We start from the raw sequence: 23,292 nt of genomic DNA, 5'->3' as shown, positions 1-23,292 counted from the left end.
CAGATCATTCATTGCATGCTTATAACATTATTGTCTAATTCACCTTCCAGGTCGTTTCCTAAGTAGAAGTGTTTCGTTTCCGTTAGCTTAAATACCTCAGTCTTAGACAGAACTTTCCTTAGACAAAGGTCCTTTATAGACAATTATGTTATAAATTTAATCTTTTATTTACTCCAATTTAATCCTATTAAAAGGAAATTAAAAGATTAATCTTATTTCTAATCATATTAAAAATATATTAACATAGGTCTAAGTGAAACTAACTTTAAAACATTTAAAATAATATTAACCTATGTTTACATGCAACTCTTGATTATAGATTTTAATTTTAGTTTCATTTAACTTATAAATATTATAAAATTTAATGGAAAAATTAAAACCTAAGCCATGCATCTAATGACATACATAAAAATATAACAATTATATTTCTAAGATATGTCATGCTTCATGCATTTCCATTTTCATTAAATGAGCAAAATATAACTCTTATATTAAGACATTAATAAAAATCATATAGTAAACATACATTAATTTAAGATAACTCTTATATTAAAATTAATGCATCCATACTATATTATCATGCCATCATATATTATAACTATTATAAACATGATGCATGAACATGCTTTTCATTAATAAAATATAACTCTTACATTAATTAATGAAACTATATTAAACCTACATTCAAATATAACCCTTATATTAAAATTCATGAGCATGCTTAACTTAATCATGCAACTAAATAGTAGAACTTTTATATTAAAATGATGCATGCTTTATGTTTATCCTATGGTGGGAGTTATACTATATGACATACAATATGACATAAATAATGAAAATCATACAACATTACCTATAATTAAATAAAACAACAATATTAAACCGAAATTGGCATCTTAAACATTAATTAAATTAATATAACATTTATACTAATTTAATTAATGAATATAATAATAATTAATTATTACAAATTAATAATTAAAAAAATGGAAAAACTGCAAAGAAACCGTTGAGGAGGCTCAAACCCACAATCTGGAGGTTTCCTAATGCACGTGTTGACCATCCAAAGCATTGCAACACTTCAACGCTAGCTCTTATGTTGTACAACATTGCGACAGGAGTGTCATTTTGAGATCGTCTCCTCCTATCTGCTCTTGCGTCGTAAGTGTCATCTACCCATTCCATATTATGCTTGGCTATGCGGTCCGGTATTTCCTTAGCTTCATTTTAAGATTTGTCCATGATACCGCCAGCTGCAGCTACGTCGGCTGCCATGCTCTATTTAATCTGCCATAAAAGGTCTCCATCTGGATGGTTAACGGTAATCCGTGATTGGGGCAATTCTTGACTAGTCCTTTAAAGCGCTCCCATGCGGCACTCAAGGTTTCGAATTCTTCTTGCTCGAAGTTCATATTTCTCTCTGCCTCCTTGCGTTCGTGGTAAGTGGAAAATATTTCTGCATGAATTTATCCACCAACTTTTCCCAGGTTGTGATCTCCCAGGCTCCAAAGAACTTACCCATTGCTTTGCGTCATCACGCAAAGAATATGGGAATAAAGATGGCCTGATAGCTTCTGGAGTGATCTCAGGAATCACAAACAAGTTGCACGTTTCCAGGAAACGTTTCATGTAGGCGTGAGGTCTTCTCCCTGACCACCCCCTAAATTGTCCAGCTGTTTGAAGCATTTGTAACATCACAGATTTTATCTCAAATCTTGTACCATCTGGCATTGGATATATGATCCCTGGTGAGAAATCATACAACACAGGACGCATATTCCCGCATGGGACGCATACTACTGTTTGCCATTATGATAGGATTTTGCAAAGTGTGGGCTAGCTGTTGACCTAAGTTATGATTCGCTTGCTCGTCCGCCATTTGTTGTTGCCTGGTTTGCTATCTGAGTAGTTGTTGCCTTAACCTACAGCGACGATTAGATCAATTTCTTTGTCAGAAGGTCCTTTCAACTTCAGGGTCGTATACGAGTTCAGGATTGTTTTCCCTTCTCATAAATGTTTACAAGCTTCGACTTAGCTTGTAATACTCCCTCAGCTGAAGTTTTCCTACAAAAGATACAAGCAAAATTTCTGGTTAGTTTTGTTGATGAATCCCCGGCAACGGCACCAAAAACTTGTTCGATGAATTCGTGATGCAAGCTTAGGAGTGTATTGTATAAGGTAATTGGAAAAATAAGTGCAAATTTGAATGATGCGTTGATGCGTTGGTGATGCGTTAGTGACGTGTGAAGGGATGCATGACACTCTACTATATGCGTTCAAGTTTTCCTGAATCAGATCCAAGTATAAATCCAACTCAGGCTCCTGGTAAGTCCAGGGTCGAACTCAGAGATTCAGATTAAAGCTAATGTAGAGCTTGCATTGCAGCTAATGTAGAAGTATCCTAAGTGATTGTGAAATGAGTTATTTACACTAAGTTTGTTGTGTGCGTGCAAAAAGATACAAAAGGGTCAAGTAGAAAACAGGGGATCATGTGAAAATGGAGTTTGGTGCAGGGGATATGCGTCGATCTAAGTGAAATGTACATGTACAAGAATGCGGATGAAATGACTTGCTTATCTTCATTTATGCGTTAGATTTTTGCTTACTTTTTATTCAGCACTTCTCAATGCGAATGTCATACAATTCCCTCTCTAGGATCTATGCGTTAGCCACAGAATGCAATAAAACACTAATGTGTCTATCTCTAGATATACCAAGGGTTTCTAACTTAATACTTGCTTGTTTATTCTCTCGAATAATTCAAGTTAAAGTGGCTTTTACCAAGTGATTCAGTTTGCTTAAGCATTTAGAAATGGATTTTTCACGAAGTTATAGATGTATCTAGCGTAAAGCAAGAAATAAACAGTGGCGAAGTGAAGTAGATCAAATATGTGAATTTATAAAGAAATTGATTGTCTTTACAAGATCAATACTCAATCAAATGAGATGAAGAGAATTATAATTCAGTTGAAAAGAAAGGAGTCAAGCTGTAGAGTACAATCTCTTGTCCTCTTAGGCTCAATTCAAATTCGTGTACAACCAACTTGTAAAAGAAATGGAAGAAAATTCTCTCTCGAGCAAAGCTTTCTCCACTTCTTAATCGACGATGGGGGTGGTTCTCTTCCCTCTTGTGTTCTTCTTGTCACAGCAGCACAGCTCCAAGTTTCTAAATTTCAAATTATACAATTTGAGCTAAGATCTCTTCATCTAGTGGGATTTTTTCTATTTATAGGCGTCGTTCTTCACCAACTTGATGATGGAACAACATTAAATTCCATACCCTGGTCAGCCGCCTGACACTCAGGTACTTTTTAGATGCCGCCAACTGCAAATGCCCATGCTTGCAAGTGGTGATTTGACACAAACAGCCTGAATCAATGAATCTTTCTTGCGTTGAAATCCCTCCGACGCATGTCAATGCATTGACGTTGCCTGCGGTACTTGGAATCTTTGTTGAAATCCGGAAATATTATGCGTTAGTGCCGCAGTATTTTAGTAATAAACACTCTTTTGCATGAGTTTGATAGTGTTTGAGTAATTCCATCCGTTTCCTCTAAGAATGATGAGATTTTATCATTAAAGACCCTAATTGTTCCAACTTTTGAGTCACAATAACTTGTATTTCTACAAGTTATCAGCAACACACTGGGAACATTCCAAAGGTGCATGATGGCTATTTTCTCTGACTTCCTAGAACAATCTTTTAGGTTTCTATAGACGATTTTTCAGTTTTTGGAGACTTCTATAAATATTCTGCCTAAGCAACTTAGAGGTTGTTCTAGCTAGATGCAAGGAAACAAACTTAATGCTGACTTGGGGAAAATGTCACTTCATGGTGACAAAAGGTATTGTTCTAGAATAAAAGGTGTCCAAGGCTAGATTGGAAGTAGACAAAGCAAAAATTAATGTCATAGCAAAATTTCCCCTGTCTGCTAATGTTAAGGCCTTAAGGAGCTTTCTAAACTATGAAGGTTTCTATAGAAGGTTTGTGAAAGGATTTTCCCAAATTGCACGACCACTGAGTGTGTTGCTAAAGTTGAAAAGACCTTACATATTTGATGAAGACTGCCTCAACACATTTGAAACCTTGAGGTATTCGTTAACCACAACTCTGGTATTAATTGCGTTGGACTGGACACAACCTTTCATTCTGATGTGCAATGTGAGTGATGTAGCAGTCGCATCCATGTTGGGTTAGAAGAAGGAAAACCTAATACAGCCAATTTCTTACGTGTCAAAAATACTAAACGAAGCCCATAAATAGTATAAAACCACTGAAAAATATATGCCAGCAGTAGTGTTTGCCATCGAAAAATTCAGAGCTTATTTGGTTGGTGCATTAGCAACAATCTATACGGATCACTCTGCTATAAAATTCCTAATGGACAAAAAGGATGGGAAGCACAGACTGATTTGTTGGGTGCTGCTACTACAAGAATTTGATGTGAAAATGAAGGATAGAAAAGGTACTAAGAACCAAGTGGTTGACCACCTATCAAGACTGGAGAACAAGAAGATGCAGCTGGGACAAGCTGAGATAGGAGATACGTTCCCTGATGAATGCCTACTTAAAGTTGAAGACAATGAACCATGGTATGCCAATATAGTCAATTATTTGACCATAAAATAATTCCTTGAAGACTTCAACACCTAGCAAAAGAAACAGCTCGTACATGATGGAAAATTCTACTTTTGAGACGAACCGTTTCTATACAAGCAAGACCCAGATTCCATCATGCATCACAGTGCCCCCGAGGTTGATGTGTAACACATCCTATCAAAATGTCATGACTCTCCCTACGGAGGGCACTTCAAAGGACAAAGAACTACTACTAAAGTCCTTCCATGTGGGTATTTCTGGCCCACTCTTTTCAAAGGTGCAAGGGACTCTGTTCTGAAAAGCGACCCCTACCAACCCATGGGTAATATCTCATAAGGGACGCAATGCCACTAGACAATATACTTGAAGTTGAATTGTTTGATGTTTGGGGTATTGATTTTGTGGGGCCTTTCCCTTCTTCTTGCGGCCAACAGTACGTATTAGTAGCAGTGGATTACATATCCAAATGGGTTGAAGAAAAAATTTGCTAAGAATGACATAGCGATCGTTTCAAAATTTTTTACCAGAAACATTTTCACGCGCTTTGGAATACCAAGGGCGTTGATAAGTGATAAAGGTATGCATTTTATAAACCGCATCATTTCTAAGTTACTTGCCAAAAAACAATGTTATGCACAAAATAGTTATCGCATATCACCCACAAAACAATGGGCAAGCAAAAATATCCAGCAAAGAGATTAAATTGATCACAAACGCTCAATGAAGCTCTTTGGGCGTACAGGATTACCTAAAATGCCTATAGGTGCGTCTTCTTACTATTTGGTATTTAGAAAAGCCTACTATTTACCTTTAGAGTTGAAGCACGGGGCGTTCTGGGCAATAAAGAAGTTGAACCTAAATTTGGAAGTCATGGGAGAAAACCGTAACTTATAGCTCAACGAACTTGATGAGTGGTGGCTCAACGCCTATGAAAACACAAAAATCTACAAGGAAAATATCGAGTATTGGCATGACTAATGCATCAGTAAGAAAGAATTCTTTATTGGTCCAAAGTTTTACTGTTTAGCTCGTGTTTGTGACCTTTCCCAGAAAAGCTCAAGTCCAGATGGTCAGAACCATTCATCATTAAGACAATCTTTCCTCATAGAACCGTGGAGCTCGCTCAGGAGGATAGCACAAACACATTCAAGGTAAATGGGCAGCAAGTAAAGCCTTACTTTGAAAGAAACTTGGAACGCCAGAAAACATTCCTCGAGTTACGTAAAGCTACCTAGGGCTCACATTGAAGTGTCCCTGTGTGTAACTCAGACATATACCCCAGGGACGCTTTCTCTTTACTGCTTTACTGTTTTCCTTTATGTATATCATGTGTTTGTTTTCTCTATTTCTTGCTTTGATCTTTGTTTGGCTTTGAGTTCTTCAAGTGTGTTATTTATTATTAGCTCTCAAAAAGAGCTAAGTTTATGATCTTAACTTTATTATTTTTAGGTAATCCTTGAGTCTATTTGTCTTATTTTGTAGGAGAATTGATCCCATAGAGCAAGTATGTTGTAAAGATGAAGAATCAAGCAAAAAGGACAAAAAATAAGGAGTCGAGTGCACCCAAACGGAGTTAAGATGAAAAAAAAGACCAAATTGCCCTAGTTCAACGTCGCAACGCTCATCAATAGCCTAAGTCCAATGCTCGACCGACGCTTGAAGGCAATAGCCTCAGGTGTAGGGCAGCGTCCCAACGCAACTTCGAGCGTTGCAACGCTTTGAAGATTGACAATGCCACTGTCACAACGCCAGCCCAATGCCCCTACTCAACACTATAAGGCAGAATAGGTAGTGTTGCAATGCTCCCCCAAAGCGTCACGACGCCACGGACTTTGGCCGACTTCTCCCTCCAAAGTTGCTTGTTTGGTTTAAAATAGGTGTCGTTAGTTCTATCTTACCTAAAAAAAATGAAATTTATAATATTCTAACTACAACTAGAACTAGAACGTAGCAATAGTGGAGTAAGAGGTCGATCCCAAGAGAACCTCTATTAATTGATCTAAAATAGACTAATTGAATTTTAGAATGCAAAAAATTAAATGGAGGGAGGTTGTTTGTTTCAAAGAACTAGAAACTAACTAAGTGAAAAAGCAAGAATTGATTAGGAAATTTAGTAATGAAAGAAGTAAGAGAGATTATGAGATAAGATTTAATTAAAAATGAAATCTAGGAGATTTTATGTAAACTAGGCAATTCTAACATTGACTTAACAAAGAATCATGCAATTAGATTATTCAATAGTTCATTAAGAATAAATTCATAATGTCCTAATTAGCTAATTTGACAATTAACCCTGGTCTTAATTGCTTCCTAAAGACATTTCACAATTAATCTCTAAATTGCATTAAACTCATGGGTTTTCTTAACTACTCCAAATCTTGAAATCAAAAGACTAAAAATTCAAGATTGATTGCATTAATGTTCTAAATTAATAGGTTCTTTAAAGGAGAGGAAAAGAAGTTCACATGTTCTATCAAGGCTACTAATTCTTGCGACCCCAATTGATTAATCTTGAGTTGTCAATTCATTCTTAATCAATTTTATTATAAATCTCAGCAAAAACATTCAAAAGAAAGTAATTACATGAAAGAAATTTAAAGAAAAAGTCTCAAGAAAGTGTCAATCTACATAATTCCCGAAGAAAAAGGATTATCTATTCATGGATGATGAAATTATTCAAGAAATCCATTGATAGTTATATAATTGGTACAATGATTGAATACAAATTGATTGAATCTCTCCAAAATTTACAAGAATAACTCTGTAAATTCGAAGACTCTCTCTAAAAGTTTTCGTTTTTTCTTTCCTTTTTCGTTGAAAATGAAACAACGAAATTTATATCAGCAGGCGTAGCATTGGAACGTCAAGGCCAGCGTTGCAATGCTAAATCGTAGAAAAGCCAAGAAGCGTTGGGCTAACGTTGCAATGTTGCGCTGACGCTTGGTTGCGCAAGGCGCCGTGCGCGCAGACTATTCCATGAATATTCAGAGCGTTGCGACCCTGAATCAAGCGTCGCGACGCTGCCCTGTTTGGCAGCAAATTGATGCATTCTGTCTTCAAGCATCGAGCTAGCGTCAGGCTCAATGTTTAAGGAGTGTCGCAATGCTACAAGCATTATTGAAGAGTTTGAATTGTTCTTCTTGAGGGACAAAGTAGTAGTTCATCATGGATCTTCTTGTTAAGTGATCTTTTGGTGTCATTTGGCTCGAATTAGCTCCAAATTTTTCAAAATAGCTTTGTTGAGTCCAGATTGGAGTTTACCTACAAAAAAAACATTTTAAGCAAACAATTATGATAGAATTTAGGCTTTTATCATAGAAAAGATAGTTTTCAACAAGACCTATCATTGCTTCAAGAATTAACAAAGGAAGAAGAGAACTCATTTTTAAACAAGGTGATTGGGTTTGGATACATTTTTGCAAAGAGAGGTTTCTATCTCAAAGAAAGACAAAGTTGCATCCAAGAGGGGATGGTCCTTTTCAAGTTCTTGAAAGAATTAACAACAATGCATACAAGATTGACCTACCAGGAGAATTTTCAGTAAGTTCTACACTTAATGTTGCTTACTTGAGTCCTTTTGATGCAGGTGATGAATTTCCTTATCCGAAGACGAATCATTTTAAAGAGGGGGGAGATGATAAGAATCAAGGTATTTTGCACGTTTAAGTTAGACCAATTTCAAGCTCCAAGACAGTAAAGATTCAACAATCATTTATTCTTCATGTACAAGATTGGATAGGGTCGGTTCATCCTCTATTTCATGTGGATAATGTTGATCCAATAGACGAAAGATCATTTGGAGTATTGAAGGTCAATGTTTGTTGGGTTGAAGTGAAACATGGAGTAGACATTGAGTTTCCATAAGTTCAAGCACTTTGAAGAATTTTTATATTAAGTTCACAAATATTTTATTGTAATTTCAGCTTTAATTTTATTTCTATGACTAGTAAAAAATTGAGGGTGCCATTAATGATGGTAGTTGGAAGATGGAGAACTGTCTTAATGTTTTATTTTGACTTTTTTTACTTTACATTGAATAGGTTTAGAATCTCTACAAGGCTATATAAATGAAATTTGAAAAATTTGAGATCTCATATTTGAGACTTTTCCCTTAGAATTTTGTAATTCTTGAGATAAAATGCATATAAGTCATTCAATCTAACTTTGATCAAGTTGATTGTGCAATGACTCGATCTAGAACAAGATTTTCCAATCTTGCTTCTAGATCTTCAATCAAGAGGTAATCTAATTCTAGAATTTTCTCCGTGTTGAACTAAATAGTATAGGAGGTGTTAATTTCTTAGATTCAAAAGATTTTGCTACATAATATAGCTTGGGTTTTTAGGTTGAGGTTAGGATTGCCTCAACTATACCTCAAGTTTATATGTAGTTGAAGAATCTTACTTAAAATTAGCAATTAAATTTAACTGTTAAAACTTAAAAGGAGTCGCTGAAGATTGAAAAAAAAATGTAATAACAGACAAAGTCATCATCAAATTGAATCCAAGTTGACTTAAATCAAGTATATTGTGTGTGTACGTAACTATTCTAATACATGATGTAAACCTAGTTTTGAGTATGACGACAACTCAACAAGACAAAAGCATAATCCACATTAATTATCCAACTAGAAATTGAAACTTTCAACATTTCCCATTTGACATTGGACATAAATCCAACACAAACTACATGTTTATTTTTCCTTTTTTAATTAGAGATGCCGTATTTTGAAAAGTCCAAATGAAATATGAATTAGATTTTTAAAATGGTATTTACATCATATAAGTGAGCAATTATCAGCATGAATTTAGGTTCTTTTTCTCATGCTCTCGTTATTTTTACTTTATGGCCCCAATATTGAGATTAGTAGTACAATGATCTCTAAAATCTTATATGGTTCAGTAGTTGTCAACTTTTATAATTGAATTAATTTAAATGACTCATTAGTGATTTATTACTATAATGCTAAAGTGTCTAGAAAAATAATTTTTACTTTATTCCATTTTCTTATTATTATAATTCCATAAATCTCATGTTTTAAAACTTTCAAATATTTTTGTTTAAATCTAAAAACACAAAAAGACGACGACTTTTTGGTCAACCCTTTCATTGCCTACAATTGAAGCCCTTCTCGCTTCTCTTTTCATAATTAAAATTCATCAAGCTCCGTTTCTCCATCATCCATGGAGTTTTTCATCAGCGCCAAAGTTGTTCGCCTCCAAAGCCATCTGGGCAAGTACCTCCAAGCCGCCGACGACCAAGATTCCGTCCGTCAGACCCGCAACGGCGCCACCCCTCACGTCCGCTGGACGGTGGACCTCGTCGCCGGGAAACCCCATGTCATCCGCCTCAAGAGCTGCTTCGGCAAGTACCTCACCGCCTCCGACGACCCATTCATTCTCGGAACCGCCGGGAAAAAGGTCGTCCAGACGGATCTAGCCTCCGCCACGCACGACGGCTCAGTCGAGTGGGAACCGAGGAAAGATGGGTTTTTCGTGAAGTTGAAGACGAGGGCCGGGATGTTCCTCCGAGCAAACGGCGGAGCGCCGCCGTGGAGAAACTCCGTCACCCACGATATCCCCCGCCGGAAGTCGACCCAGGAGTGGGTGCTTTGGAGTGTGGACGTTGTTGATATCACAACGGTTGATGATTCGGCGGCCGGCTGTATCTCGCCGGCGGCAAGCTTTTCTAGCGTTTCGTCATTATCGAGTGTTGGCGATTACGAGTTGGAAACAAGGTCGCCATCAATGTCCATCTCCGGTTCCGGCTCCGGCTACTTCACCGGTAGAGATCTGGTACGTTCGTCTTCCTACCACTGTTTAATCCATTTTGTCATATTAGGCTTTTTTTTAAATAATAATAATAATAATAATTTTGTGTTTATTGTGTTTATGCTCCCTTTTATTCTGCCTATATTTTAATATTTTTATCTCTAATGTAAATAATGCAAATGTTACATATTTATTGATATTTTGTAGTATAGTTGAGAAATTTAAATTCGATTTATAGACGTTTTCGTCTTTAACAATATCATTTGCTAATTGAGTTGCTTTTAAAACATATTGAATGATAACTAATTAATATAATATAATAGTTACGTTTTATTTAATAATATTTCTTTTTCCGTTTTGAAAAGTTATATTCTGTCATTTTTAATAATAAGTATTTGAATTATAATCCAATTTCAAAAATTAAAACATTTTTTTCCAAGAGAGAATGCAATAAACACAACCTAACATGATTAAAAAAAATAGAGTGGTCCTCATTTATGGCAAAGGACAATCATTCTGAAAAGTGAGACCTAAAATTTATGTCAACTTCTAAGGAGTTATTAGTTTTGAAATTTTGGCTATCAAAAAAACCATAGGCAAATTAGGTTAATTTTTAGAAATTAAATAAATTAAATGTTATTAAATAGGTATAAACTAAATTTAGTATATGTACAAATTTAACCTTTAAACTTTTTGGTCTATTTCTATTATTGATTCCTTACTTTTATTTTTTATTTTTTTGAGATCAATTAATTCCTTATTTTTAAAATATCGTACAACTTTTAAATTTTTAGGTCTCGCTTGGTAAGTATTTAACTTTAAAAAAAATAAATAAATAAGTCAATTTACCTAATTGAATTCTTAGTCAAATTCTAAAATCAAAAACAATTTTTTTAAAATACATTTTTTTAGTTTTGAAAATTGGTTTAGTTTTTTAAAATATTGATAAAAGGTAGATAATAAAGAAAAAAATTTGAAGATAGAAATAATGTTCATAAATTAAAAATAGAAGGGTTAACAAGTATGAACTTAATTTTTTTAAATAAATTTTTGTATCTGATTTCTTGCTTCAAATCTGTCAACTTTGACCAACTCCAAGACGTTGACCCCTTGTTTTTTTTTTTTTTATTAGTATTATTATTTTTATTTTTTTTCCTTTTCAATGTCGCTCTCACTTATTTAAGGACAGACAGAGGACACACATCCAATGTGTACTGACCAACAAATTTCAATTATATAAAATAGATATTTAATTGGGGTCTTTTGAAATATAAAAATTATTTAAAAATATTTAGATTTTATAACAAAAAAAAAAAATTCAAAAGTATAAAGCACTTTTAGAATTTTTTTGCTATAAAGTGTAAATATTTTTTGAATTTTTCTATTTATAAGAATGTATCTATTTATAATATGTTTCTTTGTTTTTCTTTTTTCGTTATTTTTAAAATCAACCTTACTTTAAAAATACAACTATTATTATATATCTTATTCTTATCACACATGTAAAACGAGTTAACATATTCTTAATTTTCATTGAATAATTCAAAAAGATGCACAAAAATAGGTGTATATATTAGATATATTTAAATAAGAATATGTTTAATTAAAGTATAGGCTATGTATGTGGGTTAATAATTTATCACATTGGGTTATTTTATTAGATTGAGTCATATTATATAATCTAATTAATTAAAGTCCTAGATTCTTAATTGAGTATCAACTTAATGGGAAGAAGTCCACTCCTAGTTAATTATGGTTTAGTGGAAACCCTAATTGAACTGATATAGAGAGAGACCTTAAGTCACCAATATATCAAAACAATAAATACTCGGTCTTTCTTGAATTCAATATCCCATTAAGGATATTATGAATTTTGGTTGAGAAAAATAATAGTCACTTTAGAGTCATCATCAATCTTTCAATAGAATTTGATACGTATATATTCTTAACAATTTGAGTTGAATAATCTTAGGTTAATCTATTTGATATAGATTTAAAGTATTTTTGTTAACAGTATATTGCATCAAAGTATTTTTATTTCAAAATAGATATTTAATAAGGTTAGCTGGTCTACTTTTGTTCTTATTCAATCCAATATTTCTAAATTTTCTTTTATATTTTTATTTTTCTAGAAACATTTCTAAATTTCTTTTTTAATTCTCTCTTTTTTTTTTTAATACATTTTTTAAATCATGTTTGAGAGTCGTATATGGCTCAATTATGTATGAACGTGGACACTTGCTCATTAAATAAACAAAGAAATATACATGCCTGCCTGCCTTTAAAAAACACACGAAATACACATCTCAATATCAAGTTTCAATTTAAAAAATCTAGTCAATTAAAGAAACTAAAAAAATTATTATTGGCGAAATGTCTAAATAATTTTAAAGGGAAAGTGACCTTTTCGAGATTAAAATAAGATTTAAATCTATAAACCTAAAGATTAAAAATTTCTTGAAATGTAAAAGAAAATTCTATTTTTATCCCTAGAAAAAATAACTTTAATATAATAAACTAATTTAATTCTTTTAAATCAAAAGTAAAAGTGTAAATCTTCTGACTTAAAAGACCAACTTGAAACAAAACTCAATATTCAAATTCAAAAATGTAACTTTTTTAAACATATAGACCAAATTAAAATTAAGAGCAAATTGTAAAAACTACCCCTAAAATATGGTGATAGTAGCAACTATACCCTCAAACTTTCAATTATAAAAAATGGACCCTCAAACTTAAAATAGTGGTAAAAATGGACCCCCAAATGATAAAAATTAAACCCTAAAACTTAAACAAATTAAAATGTCTATAATTATGAGAGTTTGAGGGTTTAATTATTTTAACACTTTTATAAGTTTGAGAGCTCAATTTTTACCATTCGAAGTTTGAGAGTATAATTATAATTACCATTATACTTTAATGGTAATTTTTGCAATTTGTCATAAAAATAAATTCAAAATTTATGAGATGATAGTGGAACATTTTCAAATTAACAACAAAGAAAAACTATACTCAAAATCTAGGGAAGAATTCGTTTGTCTCTTCATTTTTTTAAAATTAAAAATGTATATAAAGAAAAGAATAATGCATTAAGGAAAAAAAAACTAGAAATTATTAAGAAAAGTGTATGAACCACAAATAATTAGAAAATAATTAGTACTAGAATTAGCAGAATCCGAGGCAAAGCCGTGGGGTCCTCCTTTTTCGGGTTTACATTTGTTTTATTTTTGTTGTTTTGGTTGTCATTTTCCCCTTCATTCATTTACTTCTGTTTTTTCTTGTTTCTTTCACCTAAAAAAGCTTCTCCATATATATTTTCTTTTTGTTCTAATTCCTTTTTCTAAGCCTCCAATAATAATGGAGCTCCAAGACAATCGCCATTATCCATATTCTTGCCTCTGAAAAATTAATCCCAACCATTGTTCCTTTCAATTGTGTTGTTCTTGCCTTTCTTCCTCCTTTTCTCTATTTTTCTTCTGGTAATTTTCTTTCTTTAATTCTCTCTCTAATTTCCTTCATTTTTTACTGCAATCAAGCTCATGCCTTTCAAATCATTTGGGTTACCTTTTTATTATTATTAACTTGTTGGGTTGTTTGTTTCGACCCCACGATGTCAATGATTTGTTTGTTGCTTTGGTTGTTTGTTATATTACATGAAAATGGTTGATCTCAAGATTAATTGACTGTTCTTGTAGTAGATTATGAGGTCTATTGATTTTTTAAAATATGGGGTTCTTCAATGGACAACGTCTCATCAAGATGGCGTCCTTTGTTAGTGGAGGATTGACTCAGAAATAGTGAACTCATGAAAAGATTATGTCGATGATTTCCATTAAAAAAAAAAAAAGATTTCTTAATCTTTCTTAAGATACATGAACCTCGTACTTATCTAATATGAAATGGGATCTAAATTATGAAATTTGACAGAGTGCAATGGAGCTATTCCATAAGGCAAAAGTAGTTCGTTTAAGGAGCCATCATGACAAGTACCTTCTAGCAGAAGAAGACGAAGAAAGCGTATGTCAAGACCGCAATGGCTCAGTCAAAAACGCAAAATGGACGGTGGAGTTCGTCGAACACTCCGAAGGCCTCCGCTTCAAGAGCTGCTTTGGCAAATACCTTACCGCCTCCAACGTCCCTTTTCTTTTGGGCATGACCGGCAAAAAGGTCCTACAAACACTCCCCCAAAGGCTTGATTCCTCTGTCGAGTGGGAGCCCGTTCGAGAGGGCTTTCAAGTCAGGCTCAGAACTCGCTACGGTCAGTTCCTAAGGGCCAATGGCGGCTTGCCTCCCTGGCGCAACTCCATTACTCACGATATTCCTCATAGAACTGCCACCCAGGATTGGGTTCTTTGGGATGTCGATGTCGTCGAGATTCGAACTTTTACCTCTATTGAATCTCGATCAGAGGATCCTATTCTTCCGCCGCCACCGCCACCGTGGGAGGTCAAAAAATCCCACCACGTCCATTTCGCTGAGGATCATCATTCTAGACACAAGGTTTGCTCTAAAATCCTACAACTAAATTTTGTTGGTTTTGAGGTTAGAGGTCTGTATATATATATATATATATATATATCTAATGGCTAATATAATAGAAATGTAAAGTAATCCCTTGTTTGGATGTCGAATCTAATGCAGCCAAGCGAGTCATTAGATCACGAGTCGCCGATGAAAGCGGAGGGGAGGGTGATTCATTACCATGTCGCAAATGAGAAAGGGGACGTGAAGAAGGGACAAGAAGAGGTGAGATTTACATTCAAAGGGAGTCAAGTAGAAGAGTTGAAGGAGAAATTGAGAGAAGAGACTGGCCTCCATGACATCGTCGTTTGCTCTCGCAACCCTCTCAATGGAAAACTCTTTCCCCTTCGCCTTCATCTTCCTCCCAACAACACCGACTTGCATGTCGTTGTCGTCCCTTCCTCCGAAGGTCAGTATCTCTCATTTACCAATCTCATGGAATATGTAATGTTTTTCTATTTACTAGATAATGAGTTAGTATTAAAAAAAAAAAGTTCTTCTAAACTTTCAAATTCGTGTTTGTTTAGTCTATCCAAAAATCGACTAGATTCTAATCGTCAATCATGCATGGATTTTTGTTGCTCACCATTTAATAAGCCTACATCAACCAAGTTTGAGGTTGCATAATTTGTTTAAGTACTTGTATATGAATTGTGAAAAAGCCTTAATTTCGAATTACATACATAAATACTTTGTATCAATTTGAGTTATGCTTGTTTATATGATCTTATAACACAATCTTTTGTCGTTACTAGATACCGAGACGCCGGTGAGTCCCTAGAGCACAGAAACCAAATGACAATATGTTCTAGGAATGTCTATGGAGCTCCAAAATTGACCAAAATTCAGATATATTGATGTGTTAAACATTTGAAACAGAAGAGATAAAGAAAGGGAGGAAGCTATCTTGGAGGCTGAAAAGTAAAGTTCATCTCTTTCTGGAAGCCCAGCTCCAAAATTATTTGGCTGATACTCTACCCATATGTTCCCGTTAATTCCAAATTGAATATTTTCATGTTGAAATTTTTGTATCAATTGTAACATATAAAAATGCCCCTTTGTTCGTATCAGTTTGTCTTCTTTTTATTATGTATTCTATTTAACCTAACTAATATGACAAAAATGGGAATAGTTTGTTTATTTTTAATATGTGACACTTGAATCGTCTTCATAGATTTAAAATTACTATTCACAAACTCTAATTTAATAAGAAATTACTCAAATTTCCTTGTGAAAAGGAAATAACTACATATCAAATTCTTTATATAGATTCAAACATATCAATTATCTTTGACATTAAACAACTTGAAATTTAAATATAATTATCATATGATAATAATAATAACATTACTCAAATTTACTAGTAAAAAGAATCTGTGATCATGTCATTAAGAGCAGATTCTGTTTTAAATTCCAATCTTGATGTTTGAATTTAAAGATCCATTGTTTGAAATTTTTATTCCAAGGGACCCAACCAAATATTTTCCGTTATTTAGATTTTCCAAAAACTATTTATTTTATAAAATTATTTTGATTTTAGTTAAAATTTATGAGAGTCATTTTGAGATTTATGCATGCATGTATAACAACTTAGTATAAGCCCTAGAAAGTCGGGGAGTCCTCATTTAGCTTATGGAAAATTATTTCTCCCATTCCTTTCCCTATTCCTCCAAAACGGGAATCCCCACGAAGTAAATGAATATCTCTAAATAAAGGAGGAAAAGAAAAGACGATGTCAAAGCTGGCATCAAGAAAGGGAGAGGGAAAATTGGAAAGACGTTCCTATACTACAATAGCATGGACAATTTGTTCGTACACCACATCAACACAATTTAAAAAATATGATAGACCCACTAACATTAATGTGAGGACCAAAATATTTTAATGGGCAAAATTATAATGTGAAGATGAAGAGTGGTACTCCTGTATTAATACAAAAATTTCTGGAAAACACAAGGGACAGTGGCTAAGGGAGACAAAAGGAGGAAAGGCAAACCTGTGAAGTTTTTTCCTTTTTTTTTTATTATTATAATAAAAATTATTACCTTATTTTTAAAAGGGCGTCATCAATTTGAAACAAATTTTAAGGCTCAAGAACTTAAAAAATATAGTTTTTCTATTAAATAATTACCGCCATTTTTTATTCGTGGTGTTTCGCACGAAGCATCTCTACATACTAATAATATTTTTAGTTATTTTAGTATAACAATCTTCACATTTTTTTTTTTTTTTTTGTTAAAGTAACAAAAGTGCATATTATTTTAACACTTCGTAAAATCAATAGTATATTAAAAATATATTTACTTCCTTATTTTCAATTGGTTACAAATAATTAAAAAAAAAATAGTTGTATTTTCCTCTTCCATTTGGCGAGTCAAACCCCGTGAAGAAAATAATCAAACATAATTAGTTTACATAAGTATTGGACCTCTACCTTTACCTATAACATAATCAACTGAATAACAGATTACATACTTTTACTTGTTTAGTTAATAAAATAAAATCTTAAAATCAAAATTGAGGTAAACAAATAATCCTTTCAGGACCGTTTGGATTTAGGTTTTCTCGATGGTGGAAAGGGTTTATGCCCAAAGTGTATAATATCATATCATTGTGGAGATAGTTTGAAGGTCTTGTCCCTCTATGTAGTTATTTACGATTATGACCTTGTCGATCTTCTCTATCTCTACGTTTTCTTTTTTTTTGTGTTCTTTAATTGTCGATTTCGTAACAATTCGATCACTTAAATTATCTACACAATCGTTGAGCTCCGCTACACGATCGTTTACAAAATACTATACGATCGCTTAAATTATTTACACGATCGCTGAGTAACAAAACGCTATACGATCGCCTATCCAATGTTATACGATCGCCTATCAAATATTATACGATCGCTTACCAAATGCTATACGATCGTTAAGCTCGGCTACACGATCGCTTAGCTCTGCTAGGCAAGAATAACAAAATGTTATACGCTCGCCTACCCAATGCTATACAATCGCCTACCCAATGCTATACGATCGCTTACCAAATGCTACACGATCGCTTAACTCTGCTACACGATCGCTGAGTAACAAAATGTTATTCGATCGTCTACCCAATGTTATACGATCGCTTACCAAATGCTACACGATCGCTAAGTAACAAAATGTTATACGATCGCATACCCAATGCTATCTGATCGCCTACCAAATGCAACATGATCGCTTACCAAATGTTATACGATTGCCTACCAAATGCTACTCGTTAAGCTTGGCTACACGATCGCTTAGCTCTGCTACATGATCGTTGAGCTCTGCTAGACGATCACTGAGTATCAAAATGCTATTTGATCGCCTATCCAATGCTATACGATCGCTTATGAAATGCTACACGATCGCTGAGTAACAAAATGCTATATGATCGCATACCCAATGCTATATGATCGTCTACCAAATGCTATATGATCGCTTACCAAATACTACACGATCGCTTACCAAATACTACACGATCGCTGAGTAACAAAATGTTATGCGATCGTCTACCAAATGCTATACGATCGCCTACCAAATGCTAAGCGATCACTTACCAAATGCTAAACGATCGTTAAGTAACAAAATGCTATACGATTTCACAATTGGAAGGAAGGAAAATCTTGGTAAGAAGCGGAAGAAGAAATGAAAACCCACACTTCTCAATGGGTATGCAATTCCTCATTTGTGTGGATAAAAAATACCTAGAAATTATCTTTTCCAAGATATATAAACAAATCCCACCAACCAAACATGGGCTTTGTAAACCCATTTCATTTCCCATTTCCACCCTCTTATCCCTCTTTTAGAAAAATAATTAAATGTGGGTTAAACTTGGGCTACAAACTTACTAAACTAAAATTAATAAAATAAACAATAATTAATTTTTTAAAAATTATTAAATTTACAAAGCAGTCATAATCAAAGCATAAAAATATGTACGATATTCATTTTCTTTAGCACGTGTACGATATTCCATTTAAACATAGTCAAAAAAAAATTGAGTAAACATTCTTTTTTGACGTAGTCATTTTAAAAAAGCTACCTAACGTCCTTTATTTTTAAAATAGTCATTTTAAGATTAAAAAAAATATGAAAAACACAATTTTATATTAAATTTATAATGTATTTGTACAATAAAAAAAATATTTCATATTTGGAGTAACTATATTAGAATAATTAAAATAATTAAAATGACTTTTAAAATAATTAAATAAATAAAAATAACTAATTAAAAACGAATCTAATGTTGAACCGAACAAAGAAAATAAATTTCACAGAAGAAAATAAAAATAACTAATTTAACAGAAGAACAAAATAAATTTAAGACAATACCAAAGAAAAACAAGCAAACCAAAACAAAAACAAATCAAATGTTGAACCGAACACGATTCAACGGAAACTGTCTGTTTTTTAAGATTAGATCACTCTATCTTGAAATCATTGTTTTTTTCCGGAGGATACAAAAAAGGGGGAGATGAAGTATCCCACGTAACAGACAACTTAAAGAAGAAGAAAAGAATAAAGGAAAAAGAAAAAAGCGTCCCACTAGTATAAATTTGGATTAGGCTATGATTACAAAAGAATTTCGAAGTAACCTCGAAAAGAATAACCAAACTAAAAATGAAAAAAAAAAAAAAAACATCCCCAAAAACAATGTGATCAGGCAGTGCTTTTGGAAATCAGTAACTCTCTTGTTCTCAAAGAAACAGAGAAGAAAAAAAATTGCTATCAAGGAATCAATAATCAACTTGAAAGGTGAAGGTTAACAGAAAAATTAAGTTCAGAAACTATTGAACTAATACATTTTCACTTAACTTTTCGTTATTTAAAAACAAAAAAACAAAACAAAAACAAAAAACAACTTTTGGTCAACCCCTCTAGAGGAAAGGAGATTTAACCTTGTCCTCTCACTAGTAAAGAATTTTTCTTCCCATAAAGGATAACCACAACAAATACTATTATTAACAAAGAGGCTGAAAAAGAAGAAATAAGAGAACAAATTTTTCCAGATCATAGAAATTTTCTTGACAAAGCATAATTTTTTGTTCGACTTCAAAACTTAAGGCTCTGTTTGCTAACCTTTTGATTTTCTACAAGTTTTTAAATTTTGTGCTTGTTTTTTCACAATATGTTCCACCTTTCTTAAGAAAAGATTTGGAATTTTAACCAAACTTGATAAAACAAAAACTGCCTTTCTTTAGTTTTCAAGACTTAACTTGGATTTGGAAATATTTGTAAAAAGTAGATAACAAAGCAAATAAACTTATTAGTGGAATGAGTAATAATAAGCTTAGTTTTCAAAAACCAAAAACTAATTATCAAACTGAGTCTAGCTATTGGCAAGAAAACATTCCAAAACTGTTGTATTTTCAAGCATCTCTGCAGATGGGCAATAGGAGAAAACAAATGAAAAAAATTATTTCACCAATTAAGGCAAACAGTGGGTATGCTTTACAGAACAGAGAAGATAGATTGATCGAACTCAAACAAGAACAAGGATGAAGTTTATATAGCATATTTAAATTCAAATCGGTGACCAAGTTAGAATATAGATAATTTTCATATGTTTACATAAAAGGAGGAAGAAGAGTAAAAGTGAGAGTGAGAGAACTTATTATTGGGGGTTTTTGGATCTAAGTTCAACCAGATGCCGATCGGTGCTTCTGAATCTTCTTCTCCAGCTCTTCCTTGCGGGCTCCAACCACTGTATCCACCACTTTCCCTTTCCTCAGCAACACAAATGTCGGCATTGCTTGTACTCCAAAATGCTGAGCCACATCCTGATTCCACAAACAATCGTGTCAATCTTCCAATTAAATTCCAGTTAAATATACGTTTTAGTCTCTGATATTCGTGTGTTTTTCTCAATTTACTCCATATTGTTCAAAAAGTCTCTATTTAATTCCCACATGTTAACATTTTTTGTTTGTTAAGTGCAACAACATGTGGGACTAAAGATAACTTTTGGTGAGAATAGCTATGACCATATTTGAACGTTTTAAAAATTTTCAATTATATCATTTCCGTAAATCAATATTAATATTAGTTAATGATAAACTTAAATGATATTTTACCTAAGAGGGCAGAAAAGTTTCTTATTTCTCCTCCAAGATTCTAAGAAATTGGCAGAAATTGCATCATTTTGCTGTCTTATATGCTTAATTCCTCTTCTAAACTTATGAAAATTCACTAAAGTATTGTTTATTATCAGCCCATTTGAAGATTGGGCAACAGAAAGATAAAATTAAAACAACAGAGACTAAACTGAAAAACACCCTAACATTAACCACAAAAATGTACAAGTAGCAACAATTGCAGAATCTAACACAGAAATAGAAGGGGATGCAAAATTGGAAGAAGGAGAAAGACGTACAGATAACTCATCAACATCGATTTTGACGAACTCAACATCGGTGTATTTACTAGCCATGGCGTTGAAAGATGGCTCCATGAGCCTACAGGGTCCACACCAAGTTGCGGAGAAATCAATCACCATCTACTCTCCCACAGTCCAACAAATTGAAGGAATAGAGAAAGATTAGATCACAAACAGAATTAAATGCAGTAACCCTAGAAAAAACGCCCTTCGATCAAATCACTGGGAATTGAAAAAAGGTAAAATAGAGGATTACGAGCTTGGAAGATTCCTGAGCGGAATTGTAGTGGAGTTGCCATCTGGCTGAGGAGTGAAAAGATAACACCGACGACGGCTCCGATGAGGCAGCTTCGGCGCTGGCTGTCGGGGGGCCGAACCAATTTGAAAGAAGAACTCCGATCCTGGATAGAAGAACTCCCATCTCTCTCTCTCTCTCTCTCTCTCTCTTCTCTCTCTCTAACGCAAGAAAAAATTGGTGTGAGCGTAGAATTTGAAAGCCAAATGGGCCATGGCTTTTATTCATAGCATTTTGGCCCAACAACCAAATAGGAATAAGAATATCAATTACAAAAATATACTTTAAATAAATCAAATTATTACTCTACGTCGGTCGTATTAATTAAAATCTTAAGACAAATAATTCTATCAAAAACTGTAAATTAGAATCTATTTAGACCTTTAAAATTAAAGTCAGTAATTTGCTCTTTTTTGCATATAATGTTTTTAAATTGAGAATATAACGTTTTTTTTAATGCATGAAACAACCAAAAAAAAACAAAAACAAAAACAAAGTCAAAGTATTGGAATATGGAATATGACGAATGAGACCTTAAGATGATGGTGAGAAAGAAGGATGCAAGATGCGGGTAAGGGAGGAGAGAGTTCACAAAATAAGAGGGGAGAGACAAATTGAGAAAAGAAGAAGAAAAAAAAAAGTAAATAATTAATTGTTTTATTTTAAAATAATTATATTAAATATGTTTTTTTTTTTCAACAACCATTTGAAACATAAAGAGCAATTATTTTAAATGATAAAACTACTTAAATTTTTTTAACAAATGTCACTTAGTAATAGACTTTTATCACTAAGCGATAAATCGCGGTAGAAGTCTATCGCAGTCTATCACTAATAGACAAACATTTTGTTATATTTGCAAATAAATTGGCTTATTTTTCTTTATTTGAAAATAACCCAAAATATGAAATTAATACATTTTAACCATAGACTATAGAAAAAATGTCATTGTCTATTAGTGATAGATCGCATTAGACTTTCATCATTGAGCAATAGACCGCAATAGACTTTTATCACTAATCGATAAAGCGCGATGGAAGTCTATAGCGGTCTATCACTAATAGACAGACATTTTGCTATATTTGCAAATAAATTGGCTCATTTTTCTTTATTTGAAAATAATCAAAAACATGAAATTAATATATTTTAACCATGTCTGTAGGATCGATATGACAACCGTAGAAGGGTGAATAGGGTTTATTTAAATTAATGAAAACTTTTTACTAATGTGGGCCCAATTAAATAAACTAACCGACTTTTTGCTAACAAGTAATTTAAATAATAATTTCATGCAAAATAATTCAACTCAAAATAATCAAGAAGTTAATAATACTACTTTAAAGTACCCAAATTGGTTCTCATAACAAGATTGATAATGGATGTAGAAATTCAAGAACAACCAATCCAAATAATCCAATATGAATAATTAATTTCAAGAATAAAAATTGCAATTAATTTCAAGTAATAAAATATAAAAAAAAAATTAATTGTAAAATTAAAGAGGAGGGTGATAAGGAAATTGACACCAAGAATTTTACAGCGGTTCAGCACAACGACCTACATCCACTTCCCAAGCACTTCTTGGGTATGTCACTACGAACTTGACTTTTTCCACGACTTAGAGTCAAACTTCTACAATGTTCTTTTTACGGGGGCAAGAACGAACCTGATCCTTTCAACATTTGAGGATCAAACCGTTGCAACAGCTCATT

At 33.1% G+C, this 23,292-nt stretch overlaps 2 protein-coding genes across 2 annotated transcripts; one reads left to right on the top strand and one right to left on the bottom strand.

Annotated features, from left to right (window-relative positions):
• The first annotated feature begins 9,313 nt into the window (after window positions 1–9,313).
• LOC120090077 (uncharacterized) lies at window positions 9,314–16,039 on the top strand. Its single transcript, XM_039047569.2, has 4 exons — window positions 9,314–10,395; window positions 14,299–14,871; window positions 15,013–15,301; window positions 15,648–16,039. Exons 1-4 carry the CDS (start codon window positions 9,784–9,786, stop codon window positions 15,671–15,673), a joined length of 1,500 nt encoding a protein of 499 aa, XP_038903497.2. The 5' UTR covers window positions 9,314–9,783; the 3' UTR covers window positions 15,674–16,039.
• A 4,320-nt stretch (window positions 16,040–20,359) lies between these two features.
• TRX2 (thioredoxin 2) lies at window positions 20,360–21,839 on the bottom strand. The gene is made up of 3 exons (XM_039047707.2): window positions 21,542–21,839; window positions 21,283–21,405; window positions 20,360–20,689 (listed from the first exon to the last, which is right to left on the bottom strand). The coding sequence occupies exons 1-3, from the start codon at window positions 21,806–21,808 to the stop codon at window positions 20,549–20,551; spliced, it is 531 nt and encodes a 176-aa protein (XP_038903635.2). The 5' UTR covers window positions 21,809–21,839; the 3' UTR covers window positions 20,360–20,548.
• Window positions 21,840–23,292: the final 1,453 nt, after the last annotated feature.

The sequence above is a fragment of the Benincasa hispida genome, chromosome 11, assembly GCF_027475165.1.
Source record: "Benincasa hispida cultivar pf3 chromosome 11, pf3_genome.v1.1, whole genome shotgun sequence".
In the NCBI taxonomy this organism is placed as follows: domain Eukaryota; kingdom Viridiplantae; phylum Streptophyta; class Magnoliopsida; order Cucurbitales; family Cucurbitaceae; genus Benincasa; species Benincasa hispida.
This window is presented reverse-complemented; position numbering and strand designations above follow the sequence as displayed.